General features: G+C 35.9%; 2 protein-coding genes across 7 annotated transcripts in view; one reads left to right on the forward strand and one right to left on the reverse strand.

Moving 5' to 3' along the window:
• LOC122573521 (disks large 1 tumor suppressor protein) overlaps positions 1–12,350 on the reverse strand; it is a 533,282-nt gene that overhangs the window by 386,219 nt on the left and 134,713 nt on the right. The gene's annotated exons all lie outside the window — the stretch shown is intronic.
• LOC122573526 (elongation of very long chain fatty acids protein 1-like) lies at positions 4,616–5,975 on the forward strand. The gene is made up of 4 exons (XM_043740006.1): positions 4,616–4,771; positions 4,848–5,119; positions 5,230–5,532; positions 5,611–5,975. The coding sequence occupies exons 1-4, from the start codon at positions 4,681–4,683 to the stop codon at positions 5,776–5,778; spliced, it is 834 nt and encodes a 277-aa protein (XP_043595941.1). The 5' UTR covers positions 4,616–4,680; the 3' UTR covers positions 5,779–5,975.

The raw sequence follows: 12,350 nt of genomic DNA on the forward strand, positions 1-12,350 counted from the left end.
CTCGGTCCAATCGAGCATGTAATTGATAGGTTTGCTCGGTCGACGTCACGCTACCTTCCAATTACTTAATTAAGAAACCAAGCATTAAATTTTGAATTGCAAATATATCCGTTTTCCAGACAGAAAAAGGTAGAAACGTAAAACAGAAGAGACAAGGAGAAAAGGAAATAGAACAACGAGCGTGAAATACTGGTAAATTAAAAAATAGCGTCGTCTGGTGAAATTCCTCTGACTCCGCAGCTTTTTCTGGCTAGTACCGTTTGTTCCACTTGTTCGTTACTTTCGACAAGCGGAGCCCTGGGATTACCAGCGATCCAAATCGTTTTTGGGAAATCGTTTTTAAAATCAATTGGACTTGCGCTCGTACCTTTTCCTATCTGCTAACTGATTCTACTCGATTTCCATCTTCGCGAACATATTTTCCCACTTTTTCTATAAGAAATCAATTATACAAAAACATTATTGAGTTTTATGTCGCATTAAGTTGACCGAAACGTTCTATTCCCAGATTTATTCTGCATATTTACCAATATATCTAGGAGTTCGCATGAATTGTAAGTGATTGAAAATATATTTATATTCAATTCATAATTGCCAATTTTTTGATTGTATTAATTCTTTTTATTAAATGAAACACGATAAATAATTGCAACCAGAATTTGCGCAAAATTTTCACAGAACATGCCGATTGATGGAACAAGTATCGGCAATCGTTATGGTAATTTTCTATTTCTATCTGAGTCGGAACGGCGAGCTTTCTAGGCCGTTCCGCAATGAACGCGACGAGTTTTCAATGTTCCTTGCTACGGCCGCTATTTTCATTTTTATTGACTCTCCCGTCGCATTACATTTAAATCGACGGCGTGTTCTGCGTCAGCTTTTTACAATCGTCCCGCGTTGCCTTCGATACTGTCGATGAACGGTATATTGAAATACAACGAAACGACCTGATATTAAATGCCAACGAAAAGTTCCCTAATTTTGCCCTGTGTAATCATTACACGGTAGAATGCCGGAAATGGCTGCAATCCCTTTGTGCCACGAGGAAGATAAAAATAAAAGAAAGTAATAAAGATACAGGAGGTAAGGTAAGGTTAAGGAAACCTTAAAGTTAATTTGCTATTGCGTTCCAGATCGTCGTTACATTCCTTTTCCGCAAGTGCGAACAGGATAGAGCTTTGTATTAAAATAATGTAATCTGGTCTTGAAAATACGGAACGAGGTTGCAGTGTAACAGAATACTAATGGTAATAATATAATAAGTATACTTAAATGCATAAGTATAAGTAATAACATAATGTGTAAGTATATTTAAAGAAAATTTGTAACCATTTGTGCCATATCATAATATGCATTACAATTCTCTATCAAATATTGTACATATGAAATACTATAATAATATTCATCTTTTCTTAGTTTTTATTTAATTCGTTTTAAATAAAAAAGTTTACTTGTATCGCTTTCCCACATTGAAGCCCTTCAATCTAATCGAATGAATCATGTGCTAATTCTAGATGCTATTTCTGGAAGTTAGGGATCAAAGTTCCAGACTTTTCCTTAGAAATATAATTCCTGAAATTTATCGTCAGAAATGATATAAAAGAATTTCTACGTACAATGAAGCTAACCAACACATGTTTGGACCAATCGAATCGATGTGAATTATCCGTCATAAATACGGGGACGAGAATTATTCTCTAAAGCTTCTCGCTGCGTTTAAACATCGAACAAACTGTACCACATTTAAACAGCGTATTCGAAGCGCGTTAAGTCGTATTTAAGTCTGCCTCCCGAGCGGAAAACGCCAGCCACCGCGCCGGATTTATATCATATTAGCCGTGTAGAATTATTTCATGTGTTGCCGAGCAATACGGTAATCCTACAACGAATCGCAGTCCAATTGCCGCGCGGTCGGAATTTCAGCTTTTCCTTCGAGTAGCTTGCTCTTGTTCTATCACGCGCAACCCCTCGCCCCCGCCCTTTTCCGCTATTTTGCCTTCGTGCCACTTTAAACGTACCTCTCGGCTGACACAGAGGCTCTCTATTTTGTGTCCCTTCTTTTTCTTCCGTTTTCCTTCCAAACAATACTCTGGACGATTGTCCAGGCCAAAGAGCACAGCGTGCATTTTCCTGTGTACTCGTTGCTATTCTAGTAGGTTTGGAACAGCAACTCTGATAGCATATGTTCAATATTTAATTTCTTTTTGGTTCTTTACTCGCGGTGTAGGTACGCGTGGAAATAATTAAATATACGTGTTATTTTATGTTTCGCACGAAACAGAAGCTATTTCTATGCAACATGCCTCTTTTATGAAGAAAAAGTTAATTGAAACATCAATCTGTGAGAAAAAATACACAGTCACATACGGAGAAAAGAATCACTATCGTGTCTCGTAAAAAAGCAATTGCCAATTCTGGAAAACTACGTTTCGAAACTCGTTCTCGGAAAAAAAAGGCAATTCGAGTTTATTGAACTCCGCCAATAATCATCATCACGAAATTTCTGTGACCTCGTTTTCATGATGTTTCCACTGATATACGTTCGAATCGCTCTACGTTCGTATTTATTCTTCTGTCGATGACTTACACATACGTATACAACAGTAGAAAATTATGTTACAATTATTCAAGATCAAATCTTCTCTTTTATGAAACCCGCTGTATTCCAGTCATCGTGAGGGTAAAAATGTCAAAGAAAAATGAATATCAAATATGAAAATAAAGTGGAAATTTTTAATAACTCACCTTAAACATTTCTATGTGAATTTGAATTTAGTACTGCATATAACTTCTTTCCATCCTGGAAATATATGCATACGTATGTACGCGAGTACGTCCATATATAGTATTCGTCGAGATTCGACGCTGTAAATCAAGAGACAATCGAAAGGAAAATCAGATCAGACTTCCCGCGGGCTGCGGAAGGAGGGAAAAGCTGAAATGTCGACAGAAACGAAGTGCCAACGACAGCGAACAAAACGCCCTCTGTTTTCGCCCGTCAATACATTTTCTACTCGTTCTCTAGTTTAGTTCGCACCGCGACTCTCCGCAACTCTCGGTGTAAATTACGTTTCCGCGACCTATTGGTGTTTTCGCCACGAATGGAAGCGCGTCGACCAAAGGTTTCCAAACGTAGACGCGCGAAGGGTAATAAAATAAATTGCAGCACTTAGCGGGAGGCTCTGGGGGGCAGCTAATGCTCTTCCTCTGCCGTCCTAACATCCCCCTCCTCATCGACCAAGTTACCACTCTACTCTTGCCAGCATCCCTGTCGACTAAACTACCTCGATTAGCGATGCTTAATACATCCCACTAGCAACTTTATGGGCTCGAAACAGCCGGCTACCTTAACTGCCCGATTACTACTTCATGGCCTGGCTTGACTCTCTTTAACTTTTAACCTGAGCCCGACCTCTTGCAACTTCGGATGCAGGGCAGATCCATGTGAGTTCCTTCGTGTTCACGAGACAAGGCTCAGATCGAATATTGGAAATTTTAAAGTTGGCGAGTTCAAAGGAAGAACGTTACGGCCTTGTCGAAATATTACTCCAATATTAAGTTTCGATATTTGAGTATCGAAAATTCGGTGAATCGAGTCAAGAAACTCGGCTCTGGGTTTGGCTTTGAATTTACTTGTGAACCTCGATGCTTTCCTAGCGACTCGAGTTGGATAAATAACGCGATGCATTCGAGTCTCGAATCTTGATAGAAAAATGTTTGGGTTTTGCCGATTTGGCGGAGACCACCAGATTATTCGAAGATGCGGCATGAGATAAAAATATCAATACTCATTTGCATTAATTTCCAACGAAACGCAGCCAAGGTGGAGGCGCGGTCAACTTTTTTCATTATCGTTCGAGGGTTTCTTCGATTTTAAGAGGCGTTCCTCGTGGAGCGAGGAACTGAATAGTTGAATTGGTATCGATTCCCTTCTATCCGTTTTGACTAAGCTAAGACCTTAATCAGCGATACTTAATATGTTCTCCAGGGAAAGCTCCGACTAACTTTTCGATTATTTCTTCACCGAGATCTCCACCCTTAGCTTATTAAGTCTATCGAATTTCCAAGAAGCGTTTGTGTGTAACCGATTTACATCATTGACTAACTTATTGTGCGAATATCTTAATGAAACACGAATAACATATTAATCGACGAGGAAAGAAGTTATAGAAGCAATGTTCAATTTATAGCGTGAAAACACTTTTAGACTTTTTTATAATTTTTATATGTAATAAAGTTCGCTATGTATAAAGTTATAATTTAATTTTTTATAACATTATAATCCAATATGTCTTGCCAATCTTTCTGAATGTGGGCATTAAGTTATATTATAAAACCGTGAATAATATGATAAGTATCATTCTATTTTGTCACTACTTACTTACTAATACCTCTAACCTTGTGATTTCTACTTATCCGAAAGACATTCGTATTTAATTAAATTAATGAGCATGTATATTTTGATGTATGTAGATATAAATGCACTTACATATGCGTATACAAATGTATTTGTGTGACACAAGAGTGCACCCATTGTTCACATGTATAAATACCTCCTGTTCATGACGGACGTCGAATAGTTACTATTATACATTAATCGACGTAAGGAGTTTCATTACGGTCATAGACATAAAGCTGCAATGATCGGTATGAACAAAATATTCTAGTAAAAAGCCAAGAATGGTTCGTGGATCGCAAATGGCAGAAACGGAGAAAATATCAAGAATGGGATTCGTAGAGCTTTACGATCTTTATTGGAATCAGAATGCTGGTGAGTACCAAAAACTCAACATTTCCAAGACAAATTCGTACAAGGAATACTCATAATCCTGCTTGCTAATTTTTAGATCCAAGGACAAATGGCTTACCATTTATCGGATCGCCTGTTATTATACCTTCCATCATATTGTTGTACTTATACTTTGTTCTAAAATATGGTCCCGAATTTATGAAAGATAGAAAACCGTACGACTTGAAAACCTTCATGAAATATTACAATGTCTTTCAAATTATCGCTAACACGTATGTGGTGCAGCAATTCATCACTGTAGGCTGGTTCACCGAAATAACCATGTACTGTGAAATACCAGATTTTTCGTATAAACCTGGTCCTCTCAAGGTGCGTTAACCATCACAATTGTTACGAACCAATTAATATGTACAATTTTGTTTATCAATTTTAATCTATTTATCAAAGAACTTTATTCATTAATAGTTTTGTTATTACAGTTAGCTTATATAATGTGGTTGGTAACGATGTTGAAATTGATCCATTTCGTGGAAACGTTCGTCTTCGTTCTTAGAAAGAAGAAGGAACAAGTTTCATTTTTGCATCTATACCATCATGTAACTACGATCTTATTATGTTGGCTTACGACAAAATATGTTCCGGTGGCGATGTCTTCGTTCACTCCGCTCGTAAACTGCGGCGTACACGTGATCATGTATACCTATTACTTCCTTAGCACGTTTGGTCCAAAGTTTCGGAGAGTATTAGCTACGTATAAACCAATATTGACCATCGTGCAAATGGTAAGTGCAAATTAAATTTTAAGTTTAATCATAACTTATTTAGTCAATTTTAATATACTATCTTTCTCGTTACATCAGGCACAACTTATAATTTTACTGATACAAAATGTGCAATCGCTTCTTCCGTCTTGTCCTGTAACGAAACTACCAGGCACTATCTCGGCGACCAATTTAATCATAAATTTCGTTCTTTTTTATAACTTCTATCAAAAAAGATACACGAAATCTGCTTCAAAGGAACGTTGAATCATATTGAAATCATGAAAAATTGTGTATTCGATATAATACGCTTTTATTAGGATCGTGAATGCACCTGTTTTAATCACAAAACTACAAAATATGCCCTAATCAATGAAAGAAGATGTTTTTGAAAGAGATATAACGAAAACTACCGATATAAATATTACTTCAATGAATAGTTTAATCATTTCGATTGAACTGACTGTAATTTAATTTACCAATTATAACGATATTTATATAAAAATGATATTTGTAGATACTTATCAATAAAACATAAGAGAAACTACATTGTAGAGTTCAATGAATTGAAATATTACAAGGTTAGTATAAATATATGCGTATCAGAATTCAAACGAACGTAGTAAACCATATTATTCAAATGATATGTGCAATCGGCGATTAACATACTCAAAAGTTCCAAAATGGTAACAATGGAATGAAATTACAGATGCACCAACACTAACGTGAACTATCATCGTATGCATCATAGTCCCCACAATGTAGAAAGGTTATGGAACCGACCAAGAGTCAAAGTTCACTTGCTTAGCAATGAGATGTTTAAACGGACGAATCGATAGATATCTATCTATGCAAATAAGCAAATATTGCATAATTCATTTCCTTAGTATTTTTGAATCTTGTACTGCCTTTTGTTTCTTTGTTTCATCTTTTTTTTTTCTAATACATCGTTATGTGTCAATTCGCGAATTGACAAAATAGTCGATAAAGTTAGAACACGAAAAATTGGTTAAGACTTTACGAAGTATAAGCATTAAGTTAGTCACTGCATCAATCAGTGTCACTACTTGATTAATTAAGGACCTTATTATATCGTGATGGCTACCTCATTTCTCATGTAATCATTTATGCACGGAAGCTGTCAGCTTAGGATTGTGAATAAATAAAGAAAAGCTTAATGCTTGAGAGAAATGATAGCGTTTAACGCGATTTTTTATGAATATCACTGATTTTATAATGTCTAATTGGAATTACTTAAGTCGTAAAAAGCTACAGATTCGTAGATATAAGAACGAGAAGTTTTAAACTTACGTGCGTAATTTGAAAAATTTTCATGGGAAGAAAGCTGAGAAGTCGCTTACCTGAAACATAAAGAAAACAAGTTATAAATATATTACAAATATGTTAAAAATATTAAAAAAGAAACGAAGGAAAGAGATATGCAAGTATATAAAGTGTGTATATAAATAGCTGATATAGACAAATTGATATCGATGCAACTACTCAAATTTATGGTTTCCAATATGTATATATACTATATCATGAATAGTAAAAATCTAGATGAATTCATTCTTTGACGTCATAAGAATGTCAACAAATGGGGATTCCTCTGACCAAATTATTTAATCAATCTCTTTTTCTCTCTTTAGTTCTAACTGCCATCAAAAGACTAATTATTATAGTTACCAAAAAAATATCACTTTTCGATGTGTAGCTTCAGGAGATTAAGAGGTTTCTTCACGTGTCTTTGAAAAGTTGGTCTTCAAAGTGCAACTCGTGGAGACAAAATTTCGACATAAGAATCAACGAAGATTTTATTCACCTTTACAAACAAGACCTGAATAGGAAGGCAACGTAGAAAACGGAAATGGAAACGATAGAGACAATATTATTTTGCAATATACCAAATGATTGCGTGAAATTCAATTCGAGCTCGTGAGAACACAATAGTAGCTATTCGACATATGAGAGTATTCACGCTTTAATTTAGTTGCTCATAGACAGGAAAACTCTAAGTTCTAATTAGGACACATAGAACCCGAGAGTTTCTGTCCTGCTTTTCAATAGCGATTGGCACGTCACCACGAGAATGCTAAGCCCCGAACAGGGATTATGGGATTGTGAACTAGTTGCCGAACTTAAGAGCGCGTGCTATGGCTCTGCATCGCAAACTTGCATGCACCATGCAACAGACTTACACAAGAACGCATACGAAATTCGATAGCTCAACTATTTCTTTTCAAATCAGCGTACAATTCTCCTTTTGTTAAGAGTTTGAAAATAATCGACTTAGAGAGGGAAAGAACAATGGTTGTTTAAGCTAGAACTTTCAATTCAAACTTTTCATTTAATACAAAGTACTTCAATTAACCAAACCATTTAAGTCGCTAACAAATACTTCTTCCTAAGACTTGACATTAGCTAATGGTCGTTATTCCAGTTTGAAAGGAATTAACGTTTCTAAATACCTCGATCTAAACCTAACATTCTTCCTCTTGCGAGATCACAACGTTGCTTCCGGGCACCGACGTCTTAAATTGATCGATATAATTACCAAAAGGAAAATGTATCTGGCACGCAAGCATTTCGCTTCACGTGCCATTAGACCAGAGGAATCCTAATTCCAGTCTCACTCATGGAAAAGTAACTCGGTGGTATGCAGTCTCGATCCAACAGGATGATGAAAGTCGAATCGAGAACGAAGATTCTACTTTATGATATATGTGAATCGTTATGACATTGAGGTACGAAATACACTTATCACACATTATTTTCTGTCTCGTAGATTAATTCGCAAAATAGTTCGATACTTAAGATTATTTTCGATGTCAACGATCTTTTACCACTTTTCTCAATAAGGTAATTAACTAAAGAATTCGCTAATTGCAAGCTGCGAAATGTCTGTGTCTATGAAATAAACACTGTTGATTTGTCTGCGTTCAGTAGCGAAAAACGATCTTAATTACTAGAATTCAGATTTGACTTCTTTAGATCAATTCATTGATCATAATTTGAAGAGAATGTTAAAAAACATTGAATTATCAAATTTATGAATGTTATGAGTTTTAGATTTTAGTATCTTGTTCTTACAATTATTAAAAATGCATCAATACTTTTGGGGAAATGAATATTTACGTTTTTGGAGAATAAAACATTATTGTATTTCTTCATTCATTTTCATTATATTTTAATTGTGGATAATCACTCGTATGTAGTAAATTTAGCTACTCACTAGTCAGTAGTTTTAGCGTTAAACGGGTACATCTAAAAGGTGTAGAGATTGCGTTAGAGCGAAATATCCTGGGATTTTTTGTTGAAAAGAAACCAGTCAAATTTGCGGTCCAAACATCCTTTTTATGATTGCGTGAAAGTTTTTGTCTATTTCTCTCCTAAGGAATTCCTTAGACGTTCTCCATTTTCTTTTCCAATTTTAGGGATTCAGAACATTTGTAATCCTTTACTTTCTTACAAAAAAAAAAAGAAAGAAAGGAACAAGAAGAATCAGAATGGAAAGAAAAAATGATTTGACGGTTGGATTTATCGGCAAAAAAACAATCAAACGACAATTAAACAGTTTCTACGGAATATAGAAACCTTTACAATTATCCTAACAAACGCGTTTCGCCCGTTTTTGGTTTCGCGTGTGCTTTGAAAGTCCATTATCCAACAATATTCGTTTCGTGATCAGTGCTTCGACCTCGCGACGATTCGTTCAAAGAAATAAAATCCTCCCACTTCTCACGATGACAAAATCTCATATTTTTCGCCGAAAACTGCTGCCAGTAACTAGTTCGCGCTGGCGCGCGCGTTGAAAACGTAACGAGTAAACTTTCATCAGCTTTTCTTCCTGTATTTCCATTACTTTTAGAAATTTGAATATTCTATTTAATATTTGAATTTCTATTTAATGATTCAGAAATACCATTTTAAAATAATTCATAATCCTTCAATATTCTAATAACGCTGCAAAACGTTCTTTTATATTTGAGCTTGGAAAAATATTCACGAGAAGTACCAAAAATAAATTATTCGGAGTAATATAAAAATTATTCGGAAATTATTCCCATCCCCTATTATAACTTTATCTTCCAAAAACTTTTTGATGACACTAGAACAATCGGCAACAACTAAATCGAGGGGTGAAACTTTTTCAATAACACGTGTATGCATGAAAATGTGTTTGGATTGAATTGAAACGCCTCTCTCGGTCATGCATTTCCGTGACACGGTCGAGGATGCACGGTTTATCTCTTCGAATAGTTTACGCGATGCTAGAAATTGGAACAGAAACGAGTAATCTCGGTGTAGTCGTGGGGAGAATGCAAATATCAATTTTGCAAGGGGCCAGTGGAAAATGCAGTACAGAATGGTAAAAGACAGAGAGAAGAGTAAAGAGGAGTGATAGGAGGAGGCAGAACGATACAATTGAGACATCGACATAAGCGTTTTAAACAAGTATGCCCGCATCGCTTTTGTTCCACGCGAGCTGTTGTATCGTCACTTTACACTGCGCCTGCCGCGACCATTGTTCCTCCTATGAAACGCCGGCTGACATACTTGCGCCGACGCGATGGTTCTCTTCTGAACAATGTAAAATAGCAAACTAATGTGTATGTACGGTCCCCGTTAAAGGAAACACGTCCTTCCTTCCCGTGTTGTTCAATTCGTTTTCGTTAACGAACCAGGAACCACCATTCTACTCGTATTCGATTTTGCGATATTTAGGTAAATAGATATTTCCAGAAGAGTAAAAAGATTGAAAGATGAAATTTGATAACAGCTTAGATATTTTAGCGAAAGTATTTCTGAAAATTCGATGTCCAATCCCTATTCTGTATGAGATTTACATATTTCTGAGAGAGATTTCAATTTTTCTACTATTGCAGATCTTGAATCGTAACTACAAATCGGTAAAGATTTAATCGACTCTTAATAATTCGGATAAAATAATAATTCTGTATCGCCTTTAAACCTTATCCTTTCGATATTTCTACTATCGTAAACTTTGAATGTCAAAATAAAATATTAAAATTCCTTGTGGCTCAGATATAACGACAATTGGTCACCATGTGTCGTACATATACAAACAACTATTGTCCACGGTAAATGGGAAAGTATCGATGGAAGCGTGGCACGATAGTGAGCACGGTAATTTAGGATGCTCGTCGTGGAGAACTAGAGGCACAAACAACACAATCGTTTAAGAAACAAAGAACGAGAAAGTTTCCACCGGTAGCTGATACAAAGGGATATTTTTCTTTTGGAGAGGGAGAAAGTGGCACGCGATAAGACGTGGAATTACCTCGATGCAGTAAGAGGCCAGGGGCATTGTTACGAGACGTCATACTCAACGAAAGAACTCGATTACTTCTGTTTCGCGAATCGGCTCGATGAAATATGGCAGTTTACGCTTTTATGGTAATAATAAGAGCACCGATTCCGCTGGCTTCTCGTTTAAAACTTTCGTAAGCGTTGATTTAGGAGAAGAGAAACTATCGAACAAGGAAGGAACAACGGAAGAAAGAAAGAAGGCAGAGTCGGCGGAGTTATGGAATAACTTAAATACAAAAGATATAAGCAAACGTTATTTGTAACAATTTAGCGATAATTTGTAAAAATATGAGTATAAAATATTTATTATAATATAAAATATTGTTGATTTTACATAAATAAAACTGTAAGAAAATATATGAAATCAGAACATTCTAAACTTATACGTTATAAATCTGAAATATAGCTGAAAACATTTATAAAAATCGAGCAGTATCTGAACTACTCCCGATGTCTAATTTCTGTTACGTCACGAACATGTCTGGCAAGTAGCTAAAACTTGCACGCGCTCCACCAGAGTTCAGTATGTTCTAAGAGCTTCGATGTACTCGCTCAAATTAGCTCAAATGTCGGAAGTTCGGTCGATTTCTCCTAGTCAATAGATTTTACACGAGCATCGAAGCGCGTTGAAAGGCTTTTTATATCGCGACCGATTGATCAGAGCGATCCAGATTCATGGGATGAATTTCTCTGGGAGGTTGTTGAGAAAATTCGAATCGATGCAGCGATGGAATAAAAGAGTCAATTAAAACCGAACCTGAGGAAAAAATAATTTCTCGATCGTTTTGGGCCTTTTCGAGTTTCATTGTTCGAGCTCGTACTTTTAAAATTAAGAAAGTTTTGTGAATTTAAAGGCCGGAGCCGCAGGGCTGTGAAATAAAGTAGGAAAAAAAAGGCAAAAGGAAACAACAGATACGCGTATCTACTGTACCTATCGATAATTCTGTCTACAGAGAAACAGTAAAAGGATCGAGTTTACGATTTTCTTTCCACGAGAAGTGAATCTTTCATCGGCCAAAAGATACCGAGTCGAGTTCCATTATTTAACAAACATTGATAAAAACGATTAGAAATTCACCTAATGGCAGATTACATTACGATATTAAATGTTTGTTTACATATTTTTTCACGCTTAATTTGTTCACAATTTCTCCCTAGTGGGGACAAGAATTTTTCAAACATTCACCTCATCGGCATTCCGTGTCGTCAATCAACGCGATTGAAATTAATGAATTTGCACGGAAAAATTGAAAACTCCGCACTTTGCGTACCGGCGGTGTATTTAAATAAAAAATCGATTTTATGCGATCTTTGTCGCTGAACGTAGGCGGAATAAATGCAAATAATTTGCGACGACATCTTCGCTCAACGAGACGAAAAAGAACTTTAACAAGACAATATAAAAATGGAAAAATAGATGAAAAATAACACGTTTGAGACGGTGAATAGAACCAAATTTTCTGAAAACGATTCGTATTATTAATGTAAGATTCTCCAGGAGCGAACGC

This window comes from Bombus pyrosoma, linkage group LG12 (assembly GCF_014825855.1).
Source record: "Bombus pyrosoma isolate SC7728 linkage group LG12, ASM1482585v1, whole genome shotgun sequence".
Taxonomy (NCBI): domain Eukaryota; kingdom Metazoa; phylum Arthropoda; class Insecta; order Hymenoptera; family Apidae; genus Bombus; species Bombus pyrosoma.

What these genes read in the sequence shown, in the direction of transcription:
- LOC122573526 (XM_043740006.1), top strand. Translation starts at nt 4,681, where the DNA reads ATGGTTCGTGGATCGCAAATGGCAGAAACGGAGAAAATATCAAGAATG. An exon ending in TTATTGGAATCAGAATGCTG is followed by an intron (nt 4,772 to 4,847) that starts GTGAGTACCAAA and finishes GCTAATTTTTAG; the next exon opens with ATCCAAGGACAAATGGCTTA. An exon ending in TATTGACCATCGTGCAAATG is followed by an intron (nt 5,533 to 5,610) that starts GTAAGTGCAAAT and finishes TCGTTACATCAG; the next exon opens with GCACAACTTATAATTTTACT.